At 37.3% G+C, this 22,854-nt stretch overlaps 2 protein-coding genes across 2 annotated transcripts; one reads left to right on the forward strand and one right to left on the reverse strand.

Annotated features, from left to right (window-relative positions):
* Window positions 1–2,893: 2,893 nt before the first annotated feature.
* Window positions 2,894–19,363, forward strand: cnn1b (calponin 1, basic, smooth muscle, b). The gene is made up of 7 exons (XM_028455934.1): window positions 2,894–3,178; window positions 14,374–14,495; window positions 14,577–14,643; window positions 14,980–15,117; window positions 15,225–15,341; window positions 15,477–15,623; window positions 17,210–19,363. The coding sequence occupies exons 1-7, from the start codon at window positions 3,119–3,121 to the stop codon at window positions 17,450–17,452; spliced, it is 894 nt and encodes a 297-aa protein (XP_028311735.1). The 5' UTR covers window positions 2,894–3,118; the 3' UTR covers window positions 17,453–19,363.
* Window positions 19,364–19,365: 2 nt separating this feature from the next.
* elof1 (elongation factor 1) lies at window positions 19,366–22,476 on the reverse strand. The gene is made up of 4 exons (XM_028455935.1): window positions 22,381–22,476; window positions 20,049–20,172; window positions 19,909–19,979; window positions 19,366–19,742 (listed from the first exon to the last, which is right to left on the reverse strand). Exons 2-4 carry the CDS (start codon window positions 20,162–20,164, stop codon window positions 19,678–19,680), a joined length of 252 nt encoding a protein of 83 aa, XP_028311736.1. The 5' UTR covers window positions 20,165–20,172; window positions 22,381–22,476; the 3' UTR covers window positions 19,366–19,677.
* Between the last annotated feature and the right edge of the window lie 378 nt (window positions 22,477–22,854).

The following is a 22,854-nucleotide window of genomic DNA, read 5'->3' on the forward strand; positions in this document are numbered from 1 at the left end:
AATATGAGTGTGCAATGCTGGTTTTTCAGAATCTGAGCTATTTTATTGATGACATAAATTTGTGTGAAAATTTGATCTGCACACTCAATGCAAATAAAACAATTTAATTTCCCAAGCTTTCAGTCAAAGGAAGGTAACAAACAACATGGCTACAATGAACAGGCTTATATAATCCAGTCATGTTAGAACAACCAAACAACCAAAACTTTACCATGGCTGTGGGCTCTCTGCTTCGCTTATATACAGTCTATGATTTCAAAACGTTTCCTGCGGTGGCATCACGTGACCTGTGAGGTCACGTGGCATGGGCCTACTGACATGTAACCGATTGTGTATCAGTGTTTTCTGATTTACAATTATGATGATGAAAATAAAGTCTTTTCTATGCAAATACTTCAGTACTTTCACATTAGTAATATTTTGACAGCTACAGTACTTGTTCTTGTATTGGAGTAGTTTTTGAACAGCAGTTTCACTGAAGTCATGAAGGTCAGTACTTTGTCCACCTCTGGTTATTTTATGACAATCCTCACAGATTCACCAGAAAACAAAGCAGACCAAGTTTTGATCACGACTGTTGATCTCAAGGATTGTGAAGCAAATTCAGAGAAAGCTGAGGTCATAATGAAGATAGAACCAGACTGTTGAGTCCAAATGAAGAAACAATGAGCAAACACAAAATAATTTAAAAGAATTCGACTGAAAAGTTTATAACCAAAAGCAATCCAACTCAAATTTCTGATGAGCGCTCTACTCCCAAAACCAAGGGCTTTTGTAGATTTTCCATGTTCTCCTCGTGTATGCATGGTTTTCATGTATGGCTCTCTAATTTCTCCAAAAACGTGGTTTATTAGGAAACCAGAGCTCACATAGGATAAATAAATGGACTACCCACATAAACGTCTAATCCAGGATTCATGATATTTACAAGACAATTATAAATAAAGGCCATAATGTAAAGTTCTAGAAGGTTTTTGAGGCATGGAAGAGAACGTTCTTTCAGTAATAAAGGAACCACAATAATGCTCCTCCATGACTCAACCTGCAGGCGTTACAGCAGCAGCACTGACCCCTGGCTATGGACGATGGACCTTCTGATACACAGACCCACTGAATCCCCAGCATTCCTGCATTCCCCTGTCATCAGCCTGCCTGGGCCCTGGGGGGAAAACCACCTCATTGTTCCCAGAGTGATGTCAGACCCTCCACAGTAGCTTCCATGAATGGTCTTCCACAGACCACAGCGCTGAATGGATATGATCATCCCATCAGACACTGTTGATTAAACAAAAGCCTGATGTGACTGATAATAAGAAGGATCTGCTCAACCTGCTGTTTCTATTACACGTTTATTTTAGTTACTCAAAGAGTGAATATGAGCACTTTTAATAGACACTGGAATAGACAAGATGCCCTTAAAAAGGAAAAGGATTCACCCCTAATTTGCACTTATCAGTTTGGAGGTGAGGGCAGCATGGTGTGGAATCATCTCAAAATGTAATGGCTACTAAAAAAGTTAGTCAATTGAATTTAAGCAACGACAAAACAATTGTAGTGACTAAATTAATATCAAAATTACAAGTATTTTAGGGCAAACGTCATGAAACAGTGTCCTGTGTCAACCTGGATGAAATCATTTCCCCCGACATTTTTCCCATGCACTTATTATAATCATATTAATTATTTTAAATCCAAATAACCTTTTTAAAAAGTAAAAATTAAAAAAAATAAATAAACACATTATATTATATTATTTATTGTGTTTATTTTTGTATAACTAGTCATAGCAATAGAAAGCTTTAAATCAACACAGTTTATATGTAACGAAGAATACAGTAAAAAAAAAAAAAAGATTGGTCTCTTCAACATAAAAAAAATAAAAATTACACAAAAAGATTAAAAAAATAATCCTTAACCTAAACACTATATTCACACTACAGTGTGGATATATTTAAATGTAGTGAATTAATTTGAAAATTCTTGCAATTTACTATTCAGAATCTATTTAGTTTCATACATTTTTATAATTTAAGCACAGTTTAAAGTGTTGGTATTAACAACTAATCGTTGTTTGTCATGTGTTTTTGCAAAGAATATTCCATGGGTGCAGATTGGATGCTCTGATGGGCCCAGTTGGGCCCACAAACCTTACATTTGAGGGTAAAGGATCCTAATGTACAATTGTGTACAATTACTGATAAACACACACATTCATTATTTGTTAAATCAAAATGTATGAAATTTAAAGATATTGTTTGTTGTAAAATAACACAGATAATGTTCAAAGCAAATATGAATACTTCTAACAACAGAATCAGCTAATACAGATCAATTTATGTTTATTTTACCAAAAGATGTCTGTCTATTCTAAGGGATAATTTGTGGAATACTGTTAATAAAAAAAGAAAAAAGTCACAATGTACTTTAGAGAGGTACTGTATGTGAAACAATAGAAATATGTTTGTGGTTTTTTGTTAAATGTTGTATATAAAAGAAAGTACATGTGTATATATAATTATATATTTATATGTACTTGTTGAATGCTTGCATTTGTTCTGTGTATTATTGGTAAAAGGTAACTTGAATTTATTAATGTTGGGCATATACGCATTTTTGCTTCTTATTATATATTTTCAAATTGTGATTTTTGCTTGAATATTTTTTTTTAGACTGAAACAAAGAAATAAACTGAAACTGAAGAAAAAAAAACAATAGAGATAAGATGATGACATCACTGTTGATAATAAAAGCATAGAAAGCAAAGTTGATCTGATGAAAAACTCCAGGTGGAAAAACTGACACTGATTACATCCAATACCCCAGCGGTGACGTCACTCTGTCCCGACGCGGATGCTGCTTCCTGATTGGCTAAGGAATCGGCCACTCAGCGCACACACATTGGAAGAGTTTTAAAAAGATTTGGAAAAGTTGATGAAGTTCGTCCGAAAACGTCCGAGTGGTTCCGAGCTCCTCCGAGTGCACAGCAGGGACAGCACTGCTCCTGGGATTCTGTCTGTTAGTGACGGACAAGGAGCTGAAACCTGCGTTAAAGCTGCTTCTGAAGCTAAACGCGGCTGTGCTTTGACTCGAGCAGAAGACATTAAAGACGACAGACAGGATGACAACGCACTTTAGGAGCGGCCCTGCCTTCGGACTGTCCGCGGAGGTCAAGAGTAAGGTAGGTTTGGAACGGATGATGCTTTTTATGGTCCGGGGATGGAAGCCGTGTTATCACCCAACACTTTAAATACTTTAAACATTAACCTAATTTAGGAACAGACGTGTCTGTCAAAATACACCTAATGGCACTTTATTAATTACACCTGTTCATCATCATCATCATCACATGGTATAGCGTCACAGCTGATTGTATGAGCTTCATAATGTGGAGTAAATATGATTTAAGTGCCTTAGAACATGTGGTGTGTGTGTGTTTGACACATAAAAATAAGAAAATTCCTTTAACCTTCAGGGACCAAAAACCTTCTGCTTATTCACTGTTTTAAACTCTTAATATCTCGTTCACTTTAAAGCCTAATTGTATGAACTTTGGCTAATTGGAGGTTTCTTATCGTCGTGTTCATAATTCATGGATCACTTTGTATAGAACAGGACTTGTATCACATTCCAATAAACTGTCACTCTATGCATACACAGCGCCCCACATTGGCCAGTTTAGGTGACGTGGTAGGTGCACCACGTGACTTTACGTTTCGCCAGTTGTATTTTAGCTCATAGCTACCACGCTAACCTTTTATTTTAGCCCAAACCCAGGAAATACCCTAAAATGTATTTTTAAAGGTGGAATTGGCCATGTTGTATATGTTATATTTAAAAAATGTATATGTCAAAAGTGGGATTTGAACCCACGGCAACAAAAGGAAGAATCCTTAAGTGCGCCGCCTTAGACCATCCTGATGCATGCATATTACGCTTATGTAGAAAAGGTCCGGCAACATCATCGACAATTTCTATAAAATATACAGGCATTCTTTGAGTTGGGGACCTATCATTGACTCCCATTATAACCACATATTATGGATATAGTTATCCTGACATATAAAAGTGGGTTTCCAAAAATACCTAATAAATCTGAGCCGCTATCTTCAAAATACCGGGAAAACCAAATAAAGCACTTTTGAGATGTGATGGAAAAACACTGACCAATCAAGAACATCTGTGTGATATTAATATGCACCTTAAAGTGGGCTAATAAATTATTTAATTTAGTTAACTAATAAATACCCAATTATTGATTGAATGGTTTGAACAATAGGACACCCCTTTCATAAAGAATTAAATAATTGTGTGATTTGATGATTTTGAAACTCTCCAGAGGCTGGATAATGAACGTTTGGTGGGCCAGTAGTAGCTATGTTTAAAGTTTACACAAACATTTCGCCTTGGTGAAATTATTTTAATCAATTGTCTGTATCAGTCCTTTATAGATTTATTTTGCCTGAAAGACAAGCCAGATTTAAATGGCTCCTCATGCTGAGTTTGTCCCTCACTCTACCTCTGACCTCTGTCTAAAATATGATCCTCTGTGTACACGTGTGGAGCTTGGCAGGTGGATACATTATAATGATTAATTAGGAATAATTACAACACTGAACCAATACCGTAGGAAAGCTTGTTACAGCAAAGATGGGCAACTTCTATCAGAGTGGAAAACAGTGTGTTTGCTGTGCCCGTAGGAAGGTTATCTTTAAGCTTAAGTAGCTTTTTCATGGATGGTTGACATGGGAGCTTTAATTCCTCCTTAATTCAGAATAAAAGTTAAATCCTCTTTAAACTGACCTTGTAAACGCTGAATTCACAAAGCAAATTTAATTCTTAATTACACACGGAGTTACCATGACTACCTGTCAACATTGAGCTGTTCTGCAAAGCTGCATTGAAGACAATTTTATGAAATAAATCATTAACGGTATCATTGCAGTCCAAACAAATCTGACGTTGAACATCATTGAACCAGCAGCCATGTTGAAAGTCTCTGAGCTAATTGAGGAACAGACACACACACACAGACAGAGATACCTTGCTTTTATAGATAGATAAGAAGATAGATGGGACCAATCTGAGCATTAACACAAGACACAACAAAGGCTTTGTGTCTCTTTTGTTGACCTGTTGTCGGCATTGAGAAACGGCGCTCTGGGGGACTCGGTCAGTGTGCTTGGGGGCCGGCGGGGTGACTTGCAACGTCCCCTTGGTAACCTATGGGCGTGGTCGTCGTCCCTGGGGGGGCTGCTCCCGGTGCTGCTTCTGTTCCGGGTCCTTCTGGCCTGGGGTCCGGTCCCTGCTGGCTTTGGTGGCTGGTTTATTCCGATTTTAATTCCAAATTAAATTATTCCTCTTTTTTGTAAACACTTCATTCCGTTTAAGGTCATTCTGCGCTTGCTGCGATGACTCGCTGATGACAACATAATCCAGGATGGCCGCCTGGACTCCAGCCGAGACCATTTAATAAGAGCCTTAAAAGACATGGATATAAGGAAAAGATTGATGGACAGAAGAATAAACATGCGGAAATTCACACAGACTTATTACACACGCAGACGTCGGCAAACGGGCATAAAGCACTAGAGCTTCACTAATGATGCGTGGATCATTATAAAGTTATTTTTTCACTAGATGTCCTGTTTGGTGGAACAGCTGTAGCATTAACTGCTGGTTTTGATTTACCAAAGTACAGACTTCTATCTCTCTTCTACGCAGCGGTCCAAAGTGAAACTGTGTTGTTGTTGAGCTGCTGCTTCAAAACTACAATAAAAGTAAAAACAGTTCTCATGTGGTCTTCTGTGTTACAGCCAAAAATATAAGGTTTGTTGTTTTTTCCATCTCGTTCTCCCCCTGTCCAATCACAACCCTTCCCAACCCGTAGACATAAAGTGGAATTGAGTAAAGCTGAATAAGCTGGTTTTTCATGTAAACCTCAATTTGGGAATTACAATTTCCATGTAAACATGAAGCAGAACACTTTAATTCGCAATTAGTTATTCCGAATTAAAAAACATAATGTAACCGTGGGGGAGGGGAATATTACACTAAAGAAAATGATTCTATATATACAACTTTAATATGAACATACCCATGTTGAATGCATTTTTACTCAACTATATTAGAGCTGGCTAACTCCAACACTGACCACCAACTAAGAATGTGTAATTTAATTTTTTTTAAATTTTATATACTTGATTTTTTTTAGAAAATTAATTTTAAGTGAGGAAATGCATGAATTACATTCAATAACACTAATAGTGATCCACGTGCACTAATATAATCCATAAAATATCAGCTCATGAGCTCTTTGAGTCAGCAGTTACTACATGTTTACACTTTAAGTTGGAATTGTTTTATTTATTGATGTTGATTCATTATCGTGATATATACCAGAAATTATTGGGTCTATTGCCCAGCCCTACCACCAACCCAATGCCAGATAAAAAAAAAAAATACAAATCAGTCCAATAGGAATCTAAACATGTTAGAGCTGCTCGATTATAGAAAAAATAATGATCACGATTTCTTTAGTCATAATTGAAATCACAATTACTCAAACAATTATTTGTCAACCAAAAAGTTACTTATTTTTTTGTACAAAAAACACAAAATATATTCTTTAAACATAAATAAAATCCTTCAAACACTAAAATCAAGTATTCACTTTTGCACAAAACACTTCTTGCACGTGATGTGGCTTTGCTCTAAGTCTTCATCATCAAACCTAAAGTGTTCCCATAGAAGAGAATTTGACTTTCCACTTGTTTACCAGTGTTTTTGCAGCGTTCCTGCCATGTTTTAAGACCACTAGCAACAACTTTCCTCACGTTAGCCTGCAGGCTAGCTTTAGCTTTGAGAGGGGCGGGGCGGAGGGGAGGAGCTTGCATGTGTGTGGATTAAACATTTGTAGAAGTCATGTTTTTATTTAGGGAATAAAACTGTGTATTAAGCAAATTGCTTCTCGTCTCCTTTTTCGGCATGTACAAAAAAAAAAAAAAAAAAAAATGAATGTAACCATGTCGGAAATAAACTGAATGAATAAATAAAAAAAAAATAAAATAAATTTTTTTATAATCGTTTTTTCTGGATTGTTGAATTTGTAATCGTTGGGTGTAATAATCAAAATCATAATCGAATTTTGATTAATTGAGCAGCCCTACAACATGGTGTCTTGTTCATTGATTTATTGACTATCAGCCAGATAAGATATGTATGAATAAAATAATGGACTTTTGTAGAAGTCACTGATATTTTTATGCTGAAAAATACTTACAAAATAAAAGCTGAGATAATTTTTTGTAACTTTTACTTGAGAAAGTGTTTTAATAATTCTGGAGATTAAATTGTAACTCTTAAGTATTCACAAATTCTACAGATGACTACCATGAAATTGTGAATATAGGCAGTTTGTTTCTAATAAACTTAGATCAGCGTGTATTGGTCCTTTGGGAGATATTGTATCAGTGCTTGTTGGATAACTGTGAGTCGGCTGGTTTTCTCTGTACTTCCTGTCTCTGACGTGATGGTAATGACGTCTGTTTGGATGAGTCACAGCTTTAGACGTTCAGCATTGAAAAGGTCAGCTTGTGTCCATTCCAACACCATAATCATTATCATCATCATCATCATCATCATCCGGCAGGGGTCTGGCCTTTTATCGGAATGCTCTCCAAGCTGTAAGTTAGTCAAAGGTGTACCGCACTTTGGGAAACTCACCCATCGTTTGCAGGCTTTGAGAGTGACCACAGGCGTCGGGCGTATATAGCAGGCATAAGCTAAGATGAAAGATGGGGAAACAAAGGGAGAACTGGCCATCATAGGATGGTGCATTCCTGCAGAGCGATATTAGAGATGACGAGAACATCAGCGTCTTCTAATGGCCTTTTAAGGAGTGGTCAGGCTCTAACATGGAACCTGAGAAAGTGTCCTTTCCCCAAACAGTTTATTCCTACGTCGACTGTGACAAAACACTGGTCTGACGGAAAACAGGTGGAGCGGAGCGGCGCAGAGGAAGGGTTTAGACGGAGCTCTGCCACGCACGCACACACACTGAGTCAGGGCTGGATTAGCTGAAAAATTAGGGACATCTTTATGTTCATTCAGCTGTATGTATGTTAGTTCTGTTCTGTTCTGACGTCAACAAACAGAAGCTTAACAGAAGTTTTTTTTTTTTTTTTTTTTTTTAAGGTTCAAATGGATGGAAAGAGACTTATATATATATATATAACTTATATAATCAATTATATCAATTTTTAAAACAGTTTTTCACCATGATACCATTCAAAAGTTATTAAACACCACATTGTAGCTTAATGAAGCATCTGACTTAAAAGCAAGGCTGTGTAATGAGACATGAACTACATTTATTAAAAAAAACATTATTGAAATCAGTGTTTCTCAAAAAAGGGGAACGTGATGTCACTACAGGGGGTACTTGAGATAGAGTGGAAAATAACAAATAGTGACCAGAAGTGATTAAAAACTATAGAAATAAATCTATTCAGGCACCACTAAATCAGTGTTTTTCAACCTTGGGATCAGGACCCCATGTAGGGTCTCCTGAATTTTTGGAAATATTAAAATAGATTTTTGAGTTTTTTAATCTATTTTTCTTTTTCATTAAAACAACACACAATCTCGTTATAGTAAATCTAGTTAAATTAAAATGGAGTTAATATTTATATATACAGTGGTGTGATACAGTTTGCCCTCTTCCTGATCTCTTAGATTTTTACATGTTTTTTTTCCACATTTAAATGTGTCAGATCAAACAAATGTAAACATTAGTCAAAGATAACACAAGTAAACACAAAATGCAGTTTTTATTAATGAGGAAGAAAAATATCCAAAGCTTCATGGCCCTGTGTGAACGAGTGTTTGCCCCTAAAGCTAATAACTGGGTGGGCCACCCTTAGCAGCAACTACTGCAATCAAACGTTTTCAATAACTTGCAATGAGTCTTTTACAACAATGTGGAGGAATTTCATCATTATGCTCTATAACTGTTTTTAAATAGTTTTCTAAGCACAATGATGTAGTCGGACAAAGGGGATACTTGGATTCAGAAATAGTTGAGCCTAAAAAGTTTGAGAACCACTGGTCTAGATGATAATGCATCAGATCTATTTATCTTTTTCTATCTTAAAGGTATTGTTTGGTAAACACTGTGTACAGGCAGTGGCTTTGAGTTCAACAATAATGTAAAAAGGACTGACATCCACATGTCAGGAGCTAGTCCCTCATGACTAGAAGCAGGAGCTTTCCATCTTGGTCTGTCTCCATCAGATCTGGTTTGTCTGAATAATAAAGCCACTGTAAAAGGGCAGAGTCTGGAAACACAAGAGGCTGAGATGAGAAGAGGGGGAGAGAGCTCAGCCAATCAGAGGCGAGGAGCGAGAAGGTCAGAGAGAGAGAATCCGTTTCTCCCTAGTTTGGTGTGATGATGGACTAGGGGCCACACTATCCCTGCTGCTTTGAAATGCTTGTTTGTGTTTGCTGCTGATTCCAGACTGTGAGGACTTGTCTGCAGAAAGTTGAGGGAGAAGAAGGGGGCGAGGATGTCCATGTGTGTCTCCCTGTGTGTACATGCACAAAGTATTAGAGCTAAGGGTTGGGGCCAATAAGGAAAAGAGAGAATGCCCTAAGGCAAAGTGTTTTTATTACAAAATAAGACTTTTAGCCAATGTGGGCCCTGTGCTTATATGAGAAGAATGCAACACAAAACAAACCTAATAATGACATCATAACAGAAGTATTGGCGGGAACAGAGCCCTAGTGTGCGTACATATTAAGACTTGAATGTGTGCTGAATCTCATAATCTCAATCCAAAAGGTTGGAAGTTGTTTGTAGGTTGTGAATATAATCAGAAATGAAGAAGGGGAAGAATGCTTTTGAATTGGGCTTCTTTAGTTGTAAAATAATTTATGGATAAACAAATCTCTCATAGTGGGTTTAAGTTGGTGCTTTTGTATATTTTTAAGAGACATATTTAATTTTAAACTATTAGATTTATGTAAAATAATAGCAGAGCTTCCTGTTATATCCTAGTTTCAAGGCTGCTAATCAGATAGCATAACAGTGTGTGTGTGCGCGCACAGTGAAACGTGCGCACACACAGATTTAAGCTTTTATGTCGGTTTAGCCATGATTTCAAAACTCACCTCGACCTTAATCGCTATGTTTTACGTGATGAACTAATTTCAGAGTCTCTACAGTGATGAAATTCCTGGAAAAGTTATGAAATTTGAAAAAATGATTTTCCAGTCTTGGGATAATTGAACTGTTTTGGAAATATAGCCTATTTTATTTTAATGTTTAAAATCCAGCCTTGGCTGTTACTGTGGGACATTAAGCAAGTCCCTTAACCCGAACACCTTGTTTTATTTGGATAAAAGTGTCTGCAAATTGAAATTATAATCCTATAATTAAACATGGTAGCACCTAGCTAACTGTTGTTTAATGTTCAATAGCTGATGCATTGTTATTTAAGAAATATTGCAAAATGGGTGTCAAAGGCAGTCGCGCCATTATACGATGCTATATGATAAGTTATGAACACAACTTGCATTCCCTGTGCCACATTTTTGCTAACCATGACACACTGTCAGACCTCTGTTACACTCGTGCACTGGAAAGATCTGCTCATTTTTGGTAGAATAGATCTTAGCGGTTCAGAACTAAATCATGGAAATTTGGTAAAACATTTTGGAAAAGATTTGAAGTCATTGTTAAAGTGTGGGAACCTTGTTTGTAATTTTGATCCTTTGTATCTATCTTTGCAAATGCTTAGCAAGCGTTGTCTAATGCAGTGGTTCTCAAACTGAGGTTGGAGGACCCTCAGGTGTCGACTAACTTTTTAGTGACAACTTTAAAAACTATATCACAATATATTTATATGTATTATAATAGGCTTTACACAATCAGGATTTTTGGGCTGATCAGTGAGTTTAAAAAAAAAAAAAACAATCACTGATCTGGTCATGTGAAATAAGGTTGTTTTTTTTTTGGTACTATCTACAGATTCAGGGAAAATCAAGCCGTACTATGTTTTGGGACCTAAACGCAGTCGTGTTACTGTGTGAATGGAAGAGTTGGCTATTTCCATGCAGGACCTGAACATAACGTTGCATGCACTAGAGTGTCATGGCAGGTGTAAATGTGAGTTAAACTGTTTAATTTGGTCCCTGAACAGCAGCCGTGTCGACTATAAGAGAGTTGGAGATGAAGTTGTGGAGGCAGCAGACCACACTGGAACTACATGAAGCCCCCATTAGCATTAGGTCACAGACATATTTCCCCGTGTGCTGATCTGTTCTGTTAACATTAACAGCTGTTTATTAATAAAAGCAGGCTTACCACTAAAACAAATGTAAATATGTCATTTGTATGAGGAAAAAATAGGTTTTAACTGTCGGTTTCAGGGCGGGCACGGATATAGATACCTAATGTCTGTCAGACCTGTAGGTTTTAGTTTTCTTAGGTTTGGGTCAAAGCTTGAATAAGGTTCATATCATCAATGGTCTGTGTTTAAAAGCAAAACGGCATCACAAAAATCCAAAACAAAATGTCTCTCTATGTCCTCCTCTGCACCTGATCATTCATTCTCTGGCTCCACAAAAACTTTGACATGAGCTGCAAACCGTCCACACTGGTAAATGGTAACATGAACGGACAAACAGAAAAATCAGAATTGAGCATTAATGCTAGCAGTGTGAACGTAGCCTGAGTTGATTCAAACTGAAACAGTCCTGATGACGAAATTTTGAGTAAAACGAAGTTGCATTTTAATCAAAAGACTTTGACGAAATAAAAAGTTATCTAAAAATGAACACTGCATGGGGGTCCATGAAATCATTACAAAAAAATTATGTAATTTCATTCAAAGTCTAACACGGACCAAAAATTGTGCAAAAAAGTTATTTATTGGTAATAAATGAAACACTCAGAAATAAAAAACCGTAGAGGTCCTATTTAACTTCATAACTACAGAGCTTAAATATTGAAGTTGAAACAATAAAAAAAACAGATAATTGTTATTGCATTTAGGGATACAAATGGCAGTACATTGGGTTTTATTGATGTAAGGATTGTGAGCGGGTCCTGAAACGTTTATCTTCAGAATCCAAAAAGGTGAGAAGCTTTAGGACTGGGCTGGAGTAGATGGACATTTCATCCATGTTTTCCAAAGATGGTTATTTCTCTTTGACAAAGATTATGTAAAAGTTCATCTCTGTGAAACTTTATAGTTTTGTTTTAATAACACTACTAGTACACCCCATTATTACATATTTAAGTGTTTATGCTATAGTGATATTATGCCACAAAATGTCAGCATTTTTTAAGTAACATGGAATAATATATTGATTTTTTTAAAAAAAATGGTGACTAAATTTTCACATGGTCTCACTCCTTTATCATTTAGCGCTTTAGTTTCCTCGTGTCCTATTATGAAAATTGATTTACACACAAACTCTCATTAAACCAGAACATTTAGGGCTTTTTTTAAAGGGTCTGACTTCTACAGTTTGAAACAAAACCCCAACTGAGTAGCTTTGAATTAACAGTTCATTGTACATCATGTAGTGCAGTGGTTTTTATACGTCTTTCTCTTATTTCTGAATCCAAGTCCCTCCTTTGTCTGACTACAACATTTTGCTTAGAAAACTATTTAAAAACAACTATAGATGACAGTGCTGACACATTTAAATAAATTTTTAAAAATAAACAGTATTTAGTGCAGTGGTTCTCAACCTTTTTTGGATCGTGACCCCATTTTGATATCCAGAATTTCTGGTGACCCCAGACATTTTTTTTTTTTTTTCTAAAATTAGTTTATGATCATGTTTGAGCTCAAATATTACATTATTTTTACTTGAAATTTAAAAAAAAACAATCTACATGCTATTAGTCTCTGCTTAATTCAAAGCTCTAAACTCGAGCAGTCATTAGGCAGAAGAACTTGTTTGTTTAAAATACGTGACAGAATATTGCAAACTCCCCTCGATAAATCTGCTCTCCCTGGGCACTCCCAAACCATATGTAGAAAAGTACCAACAGATTTGTCAAGGCATACACTGCCATTTGGAGATGGTCAGGCTTTCATTTTATAGAGGGTGCGAGGTGTATATGTGTGATGGGTAAAATTTAAATAACATTTTTGAAAAAATTAAATAGTTTTTGAAACTATTTTTTTATTTGCAGCCTCGTAGTAATAGTTAATGGTATTAAATGCTTAACACACTTTGTTGTTGAAATCATTTCCCTAACTCAGGAATGCTTCTAAAACCATTGTCTGTGAACACTGTTTGTTGCTGCAGTGAGATTAGAAGGTCCTGACGTGCCTGATACAAGGAAAATACAAGGAAGCATATTCTTGCCCTGGCTCTGATCTCTGGACGAGCTAAAAATGAGTCTAAAAATATCCTGTTTCTCTTTAGTTATAGCTACTGTGTCGGCCCACAGTTGAAAAAGCAGCATCCGTCACAGATTAGGTATGCCTCAGCGCACATTTCTGAGAGCTTCATGAATGCATTATATTGTGCATCCACATCTTTATCAAAGGAAGGCTTTTTTCCCCAGGCAGACGATACCAAAACCACATTTTGCCCAATTTAAAACAGCATGATGCCTTATTAAAAGTGATTCTACCTGTAGCTCGACACCACAAACCTGTCAACCACTGAGTTAATGCTTACACAAGGCACAGGGAATTTACATGTTTGACTGTTTAAAATGGTGCTGTGTATATTTTTTATTCTTTGATCCAGCCTTACTTTAAAGCTAAACATTATTTATTCAATTGGTGAAGATGATGATGCATGTAGTTTATACTCACACAATGTATAGACAAGAAATAACATTTAGTTCAAAAGATGCACTTTTCAAATTTAAATGAGTTATGAGGGACCAGCAGTAAAATTGGAACACACACGGAGCTTTAATTGGGTCGAAAAAGAAGACCTGACCTGAGAGGACACGGCTCGAAGCTGTCCGACCAGAATGAAGTCGATGTCACGTTTCAATCAGACGTATTCATATCTGAGCATGCGCATGTAGAATTATCCATTGTAGTTATAAATATGATGAGCAGCTTCATGTGACGCTTTTGTGTCCAAGTTTGCAACAATTATTACTACAGTACCAATTAAAAAAAGAAAAAACAAACTCGCTCCGTAGGGGAGCAAAATTACGTCAGGGGCCCCTTCACTCAACGGCGGTGGCGAGAACCTTCTACTCGTTCATTCTTCTACATCTAGCTATCCTGGTCTAGGGCCGGGGACACCATAGACTGGTTTTCCAGTCCATTAGCCGACAAAGCTTTGGTTTGGTGTGTTTTTGTGGCTGACCTCAGGTGTTCCTTTCCTCAGCTGGCTGGGAAATATGACCCACAGAAGGAAGAGGAGCTGAGGCTTTGGATTGAGGACGTGACCGGCCAACAAATTGGCGACCACTTCATGGACAGTCTGAAGAACGGCATCTTGCTGTGCGAGTGAGTGACCTTGTTTCCTAGTAGCTGGTGATGGATAATCAGTGATGACTCTTCCTGAACCATCCATCTTTCTCTTTACAGGCTCATAAATGTTCTTCAGCCAGGCTCAGTTAGAAAGATCAATCACTCCAGCCAAAACTGGCACCAGGTAATGCATTACCACAAAGCGGGTCTGAAACAGCACGTCTTAAAGTCGAGCCTTTCTTTTCATTCCATGTCAACAGGGCTTTTTACAAGCTTTTTATGGGGATGAAGGAGTAAAGTGAGCTTTCCTAAGGGTTGATTTTCCAGGTAAATCTTACTGTGATGATTAATGATACTGATGCTTCTAATGGGAGTGTTCAGAGTGGCAACCCAACGATCCCTAAAAAGGAGAGAAGTTCTATTTTAGCTCAATCTATGGTCTGCACAGGACATGACGGTCTGTTGGTTCAGAAAACCAGTAAACTTCCACTACTGAAGTCTCACCATCTGTTATCCTCAGCTAGAAAACATTGGCAATTTTGTCCGAGCCATCACAGAGTATGGGCTGAAGCCGCACGACCTTTTTGAAGCCAACGATCTGTTTGAGAATGTGAACCACACCCAAGTCCAGTCTACGCTCATTGCTCTAGCTGGGATGGTAAGCAGCTTTTACACTCATTGTATGATTGTAAAACTCACAGGTATACAAACAAAGCATCATCTTAATGTGTTATTTCCTTTACTTTTACCATGTGTCGCTTTCAGGCCAAGTCCAAAGGTTTTCACTCCAACTATGATCTAGGAGTCAAGTACGCTGAAAAGCAGCAGCGACGCTTTGCCCCGGAGAAGCTCCGGGAGGGACGCAACGTCATCGGCCTGCAGGTCAGAGTGGCTTAAATTAGATAAATGTCATAATGGATTTCTGGCCAGAGATGTTCTCTTTCATGGTTCATGCTTGTCATACAAAGGAAGAACTGGTTCTGATGTTTACAACCTTCCTTTGTGGCCTGATTCTAGATGGGCACCAACAAGCTGGCGAGCCAAAAAGGCATGACGTCTTACGGCACAAGACGCCATTTGTACGACTCCAAGATCGGCATGGACGCCCCATTGGACCAGTCCACCATCAGCTTACAGATGGGCACCAACAAAGGAGCGAGCCAGGTGAGTGAGTCTCAAACTGTTCCAATAGGAACATGGCTCTCTAATTTTTTCTCAGGGCCCAAATACGAACCAGTTTGGTCTCAAGTGGGCTGCAGATTTAAGGCAACAAAACAAGCAATTTCCAAATGATTGTGGCCTAGTTTGGACTTTTACATTTGAAATGTTGTGTCAAGTGTTTAAGGCACAATGTCCAAGCAATAAGTGACATATATCAGTCTCTTAAATCTCCTGGAGATTGTGATTTTATTTAATGTGAGGAAATGATAAATAAAGTTGGTAAAATTATTTTACATAAAGCACTTTAAAACTTTACAGTTGGCCAATGTGCCATACACAAATCATAAAACAATACACAAGATACATATACAGCCATAAATGTGTGTGGTATGTAAATATTTTATGGGAAAAATGCAGCATTTGGGAAAAATTTAGTTCTTTCAACAATTAAAAGTTAAAAATGACTGCAGTCATGTGATATAAGCACATCAAAACTGTGAGCTCTGCAAATATTTCATTGAATTTGTGTATTTTAAGGGGCTGAGAAGATGCGCCCAGACATATCCATTTACTTCTATTGAAGAGTAGTTGCTGCACGAGTACAACTTTTAATGAGTAAATAATAAAGATCAGTGCGCCCCAGGGTGGAAACAGACACAAATGAACCAAACAACTTTACTCATAATCATTATCTATACTATATTTATTCTGATTATCTAAATACAGATATACATTTGTTTTGTAGTATTTATTTTCATCTTCCTTAAAGCAGAACTAAGTAACTTGTGCTTAGCGCTCCCCCTAAGGTTCATTTTGGTTATGTCACTGTTGTAAACTCTCCACACCCCCGAGGCAGCAGCTCCTCCCTCCCACTTCAGTGAGAGGGGCAGCGGAGGCTTCCTAAACGTACCGAGGCAAGATTAGAGCGGTTAATCTTGAATAAGCCTACATTCTGAGTCAACTCATCTTTTAGTAACTCAGTAAGTTGATCATTTATAGCGTAAAAACGACACTGTTTATGATAGTTGTCACCCTGTTGCACGCGCACACACACGTTCCCTGGTAATGATGTCACTGGAGCAATGAAGTGATGGAATGAAAAGAACCACTGTGTTCAAGCGACTCATCACGAGCGATTTAAGTGACAGCAGTCGCTATAGTGTTGGTGTGAACGCACCTTTAGTGTGTATTGGGCTGTCGTAAAGCAGTACGTGTTGACAGAGGCAGGGAAAGTTGCAAGTGCTGTTTTCTGGCCAGAGATAGTGGGGGGGATAAAAGATCCCCATTCACCCCATAAACACTTGTATTACCCCCAGAGGGACTATGAGAAGGATTTATTAAGGTGAAAATGTTACTCAGTTCTGCCTTAAACTAACATGGTGATTAATGGGGCGGTGCCCTGTATTGGCCAGCCACCACTGGTCCTAAAGGCCACCGTCCTGAATGTCTAAATGTCTCCCTGCATAATAATGCTTAATTTGTCTCTATAGATGATAACAGATTTTGCCGTCTGGCCAATAATAGGATTTTCCTTTGCACTAAAAGTTAGTCTAAATTGAAGGGGTGCCTTTCTATTCTTCTTCTTCCAGGCTGGTATGACAGCTCCAGGAACCAGGAGGCACATCTTCGACAAGAAGCTGGAGTTGGAGAACTGCGACACCACCACTATCTCTCTGCAAATGGGCACCAACAAAGTGGCGTCACAGCAGGGCATGACCACCTACGGCCTCCCCCGCCAGGTCTACGACAACAAGTACTGCACTAACCCCACCGAGATCTACGACAACGGGAGTGAGGCGGAGTTTGATGGTTACAACCAGTACTCTGACTAGGAAAGCTGCCTTCAGAACCTTCTGAGCGTTATTTAACACCAACTGACGTCACCGCTTCCTTCATCTTTCTAAACATGTCACCCTTTGGAATTCATTGTTTGATTTTCCATGAGTAAAACCTCACGTTTACACTGAGTTTAGGACAAAACATTTTACACAACGGCCAACTTTTGTTATTCCTCCTAAAAATACCACAACCCTCAGATGGTTTGATTCATTGGCCTTTGCCATTTATAGGTTTCTTTTCTCCAGCTTCAGAGGCTTTAACCGTCCGTGCCTCTCACCTCACTGCCTCCAGTTTGAACACTAATCAGTTTCATGTTTCTCCAGAGGACACTGCTGGTGCTAATGGACTTTAGGAACTCCTGAATCCACGTTGGAGCTCCAGAGGCTGCATGACGGCTCTCAGGATGATGAGGAACCATGAGGTTCACTAAATGACCAAATCAAAGGACATAATACAGCACAGAGGGAATTGTATGTTGGAGGGTTGACTTTTCCAAGCGAGTGAGCGTAGGTGTGGTAATGCTAAATTTGATAGCTGTGGTGCTTTCAGTGCTGAACCCAAAGTTCTGCTTTCTTGCCTCCTACGAGACATTTTCACTTTTTTTGCCGAGCTTTGCTCCTCATGCACTTTTGTGTCCTTCACCTGTTTGTGTGTTCTGTTCCATTAGTTCACATATGAAACACTAAGATTGCTCTAACCGGTCCAGATTCAGTTCTTTAATCTCACCATTAAGAAGAACTCCATCAGCTGCATCATGTAACCACGATTCATCCTCATGAGCTGCTTAGTCCAGAATGGTCCATTTGGTGTCCCCGTCTGATCCGACAAGCATCCAACTGAGGTGGGACACTTAAATCCCACAGGAGTAAAATTGGCAGCCACTTTTCAAAGTAATTGATCTTATTCGGCACTGCAAAACCTTAGGGAAACCGTCTGGTATTTGTTCCGCTGTGTGTGCCAGGATACAGAACAAATACCCACACTATTCCCAGCTGCCAGTGACCCCATCCCCTGTTTATCAGGAGGGTTGTTTTTTTTGTCAGGACAGTCAAATCTTGATTGTGACACTGGGAAAGGTCCAGATCTGCCCATTAATTCCATCGTCACACTAAACACTCAACCATTGTCACGTTAACTTTGCATGACTAGATTATCTTCTTCCACTGACAGGAGATGCTGAACGACGTCACGTGTTTTGTGCCTGTTGGATTATATAGCTCTTATGATTTATGTTTCATGTAGGATTTAACAGAAGAGTATCCAGCTTGTGTTAGCTTTGTAGCATTTATTGCCTGAATCATGATAGTGTTTGATATAATCAGGCTTTTAATGAAAGGGTGAAGTTCTCTGAGGCCAAACTAAGACTAATAACTTCATACGGTGGTTTCTACTTGGTGTTAATTTACTGTCATTTATTCAGCCCTGGCAGCGTTGGAGTCAAAGCTAAACCTAGGGCTTGTGCACACTCGCTGCTGTGAATGTTACCAAATAAGGAAATGAGTCTCTAACATTTTCTGTGCTTTAAACCCACCAGTATTCTTGAATGTAATATTTAAAGTTTAGGTGCACAATAATCATTGTACACTCCAAAGGGCCAAACCAGCACTTTTCAGGGACATGTTTAGGTTAAATGAATGAATTACCCTCACATTGTGCTACTGTGGAAGTGCTGTAGCAGTGTGCCATCTAGTGATGGAAAGCCATGTTTTTAAAACCATGCCAAACTTTTTAATTCTCCTTTTTCAACATCACCTTTTCAGTAATGAAGGTTTTAATTATAAATTACATTTTATTTTTTTAAGTAGTTTAACCTTGTCTGTAGGAACTTTTCAGACGTGTAGACTTTGTTTCAACACTTCTCACTAAATACGGCATTTGTGCAATAAAAACACATGAAAAACAGAGCTGTGATGACTTATTTATTAGTGAACATGATTAACTCTAAAGTTTGTTTTTTTAAAAACAAGCTTGCTACTTTAAAAAGAAGTCAAATCGTTATCGTCTTCAAAACAGAACAAGTAAGTATTTCAGTGCGTTATTGAATATGTAGAGATTCATCATGAGTCCAGTGGAAAATGTATTAGGTTTGGTCCAGAAAAGACTTATTTATGGAGATGAAATACTGCTAAAACATCAGAGCAACTCTCTGGCCCAGCCAGAGGAATAGTTTCAAAGGAATGTGTGCCTACAGTGGGTTAGTTCCACAGGAACTAATCCACTACTGGTTGGCTGATTCACACGCATCGATCCAGTCGCTGTAAACGTCCACTGGCTCAGACAGATCTGTGGAAAGGTGAGGTTAAGGTGTCATCCAAGAACTTAGAAAACAGAAAAAAGAACATGTAAAGGCCAAAGCTACTGAATGTTATCAGAAAACGTGTACATCTTGTATTAAGGAACGGGACAGAACGTCTAAGGCAGATGTACACATGTTGGTCTCAAAGGATACAAGTTATAGGTGTCTGGAACTCCTCCAAGCAAACACTGCACGATATGATTCCCGTGTTCCGAGTGCGTTCCCTAAAAGAACAGTTGGCATGGTGATGACTGTTGGTAACATTTGAACAAGGCAGTGATTGAACTGCTTACATTTTAACGTCGCAGGATTTCTCGTGGTTACAAAAAGGGCAAGTAAACTGAGTGTCCAGGTTCCCCGTCATTTTCTTCTTGGGAGGTGGCTTTCTTTTTGACTTTCTGCGCCCCATCGTATCAACTGCAGGGATACAACAAACAGAAAAAAAGACATTTGAACCCATCTCAGGAGAACTTACTGAATATATGAGAAAACAACAAACATGAATCAAACAGACAAAACAAAAATATAATTTTAAACACAATACATACTAGTAGTTATGAGTTGTAAACACTAATATGTATGATAGGGCTGAGCAATATATTGAGATTTCTATTTTGGAAATACAGAAAATTACTATATCTGTATTAGGGCTGCACGATTATGGCCAAAATGATAATCACAATTATTGATAATATTAGGTAAAAAAAAGTCTTTTAAACAATGTGTGTACAGTTTACAGTGCAAAATGAAGCTTTAAATAAGAATTATACTAAAAAAAATCATTTAAAAAAAATTAATCCAATAATTTTAAATGTACCAGAGGTTAACTAAATGAATACATTTTTAAAGAGTGCAGAGCCCATATTTTACAGTAAATGTAAATATTGCTGATAAGATTAATCGAATTGGATTAATTGTGCAGCCCTAATCGATGTCTTTGTGTGTGTATATATATCTTATAGCTTATTTTGTATTAAAATACTCGTTTTGGGAGACGCTGCTTTCACTACTTCTCAGAACATCATGGAAAACTCAGTTGAATGGATTACTGAGTGAATTCTCCTAAACAAGCCACACTACAGAACTCACTCACACGTGCTGTCCCTTAGAGGAGAAAAAGCCAAAAGTGGCACATATTGTGCAGCTGTTTATTAATAAATGAGCCTGTGTGGTATTTTTCATCACCAAATAAAACACAATGTTTTTGTGGTCTGACTTTATTTCAATTAAAAATATCAAGATTTTTCTCGTATATTGCGATTATGAGAGATAGGAGTTTTGGTCCATATCGCCCAGCCCTAGTCTGTTATACATGAAGTCCCTTCTCCACCATCATATGCCCTCTTCAGTACTTAATTAAAAGTATTTATAGATACTTGAATTAAAAATAACTGGTAAAAGTATTGAAGTTGCTCCTTTACTTGAGTAAAAGTGAAAAAGTAAAATAAATGTCCCTTCAATAATAAGACAGGGTTTTTAAATTATATATACACATATAAACTTGTAGAAAACTGGTACATGGAAATAAATGATATCTGTTATCCTTAATGAACACCTGGAGAATGTATCACTCATTGTAAATAAAATGTTAAGACAAAAATAAATTAAACCCAGAGCAGCTTGGCGTTTAACATTTTTAAAAACTTAAAAAATATAAAACTTAAGGACCTGTCTAACAGAACAAAGCTCAAACTACCAAAATGTGTTTTTATTTGGTGACGTCATCTTCGATGGTCTTGAAAGTAACGCGCTCATTTTCTAAAAGTACACATATTTGTACAGATATTTGTTTAAAAACGTATGGAGTAAAAGTAAAAAAAAATATAAACACTCAAGTAAAGTACAGATACCAGAAAAAAAAAAAAAAACTACTTAAGTACAGTAACAAAGTATTTGTACTTAGTTACTTCAGGCTTCAACCCGCTTAAAATAATATATTGAATAGAAAAAGGCTGAAGCTAGCTGCAACTATTATATATAATATATATTCTTGTTATTTTGACCAACCCTCACAGAGTTAGGGTTGTTCACTTTCATCTGTAACATCTAAATACTCTTTATCATGCACTGTAAACACATGTTTGTTTTCTACTTGTCTGCACATGCTATCAAAGTTCAACACTACAAGAAGTGCAATCATTATGAGACATCAATGCATGTTTTGTTATTGCAATAAAATAAATTAATTTATTTTATTTATTGTCAATGTCCTAAAAGTTTTAATATAAATTAGTATCTGAGGTTAAAACACAAGCAAAACTCCAGTGTTTACAGCTTTAGTTGTTGTTGCTGCACCTACAGTTTATAATTTATAATCACTTCTTTATTAATAATAATATTAACATTAAACCCCGTTATTGCATGGTTATGAGGGTGTTTGTTGTTGTGCTTCCTGTAAATAATTCACCAAATCGTCCAAAACACAAAAGAACATCGCAGTAGTAACAAAGCGTTCCTTAGAGCTAGCAGCTAACTAGCTAACACACGGCTAATGTGGACGATTCAAAAACGGGATTGTTGCGGATTTGAAGTAAAATATGCACCCGGTAACAGTACCAAGCCTCTCTTTGTGCGAAAAGTGTATTATATTACGTTGTAAAAGTGTTCTGTGTTTTGTTTTTTTACCTCAGATGTGCTTCGCTGGAAGATGCTCTGCTTCTTCGAATAATCTTCAAAGCGTCTGACGTCAGCGCCTCTGATTGGCTGCGTCTCTGTCTAAGCCCCGCCTTTAGAAAAAAAAAAGTGTATTTTTATTTATTTTATTATTATTTACTTCTTTAAATAACGACTATTTGGACTAAATTCACAGTGATCCCATCCAATAGTACAATACTAATATATCAAAGACAAAAGGAAAATAGAGTAACTTTTTTATTTAACACAAGTTAAATGAAAAAGTGTAAAAACTCATTAAACAAATAATAAAGTGGAATTGAAGTACCAACAACAATAAACCAAACAAAACATATTTAAATTAAGTAAAAAGCATATTTACATCATCTAAAAATCTACATATATAGATAACAGAAGTATAATATTTTGACATCTGTATTCAAAATACAGGTTATAGTTAGAGCTATATTTTCTTTTTTCTTCTAA

This window comes from Gouania willdenowi, chromosome 8 (genome assembly GCF_900634775.1).
Source record: "Gouania willdenowi chromosome 8, fGouWil2.1, whole genome shotgun sequence".
NCBI classification, from domain to species: Eukaryota; Metazoa; Chordata; class Actinopteri; order Blenniiformes; family Gobiesocidae; genus Gouania; species Gouania willdenowi.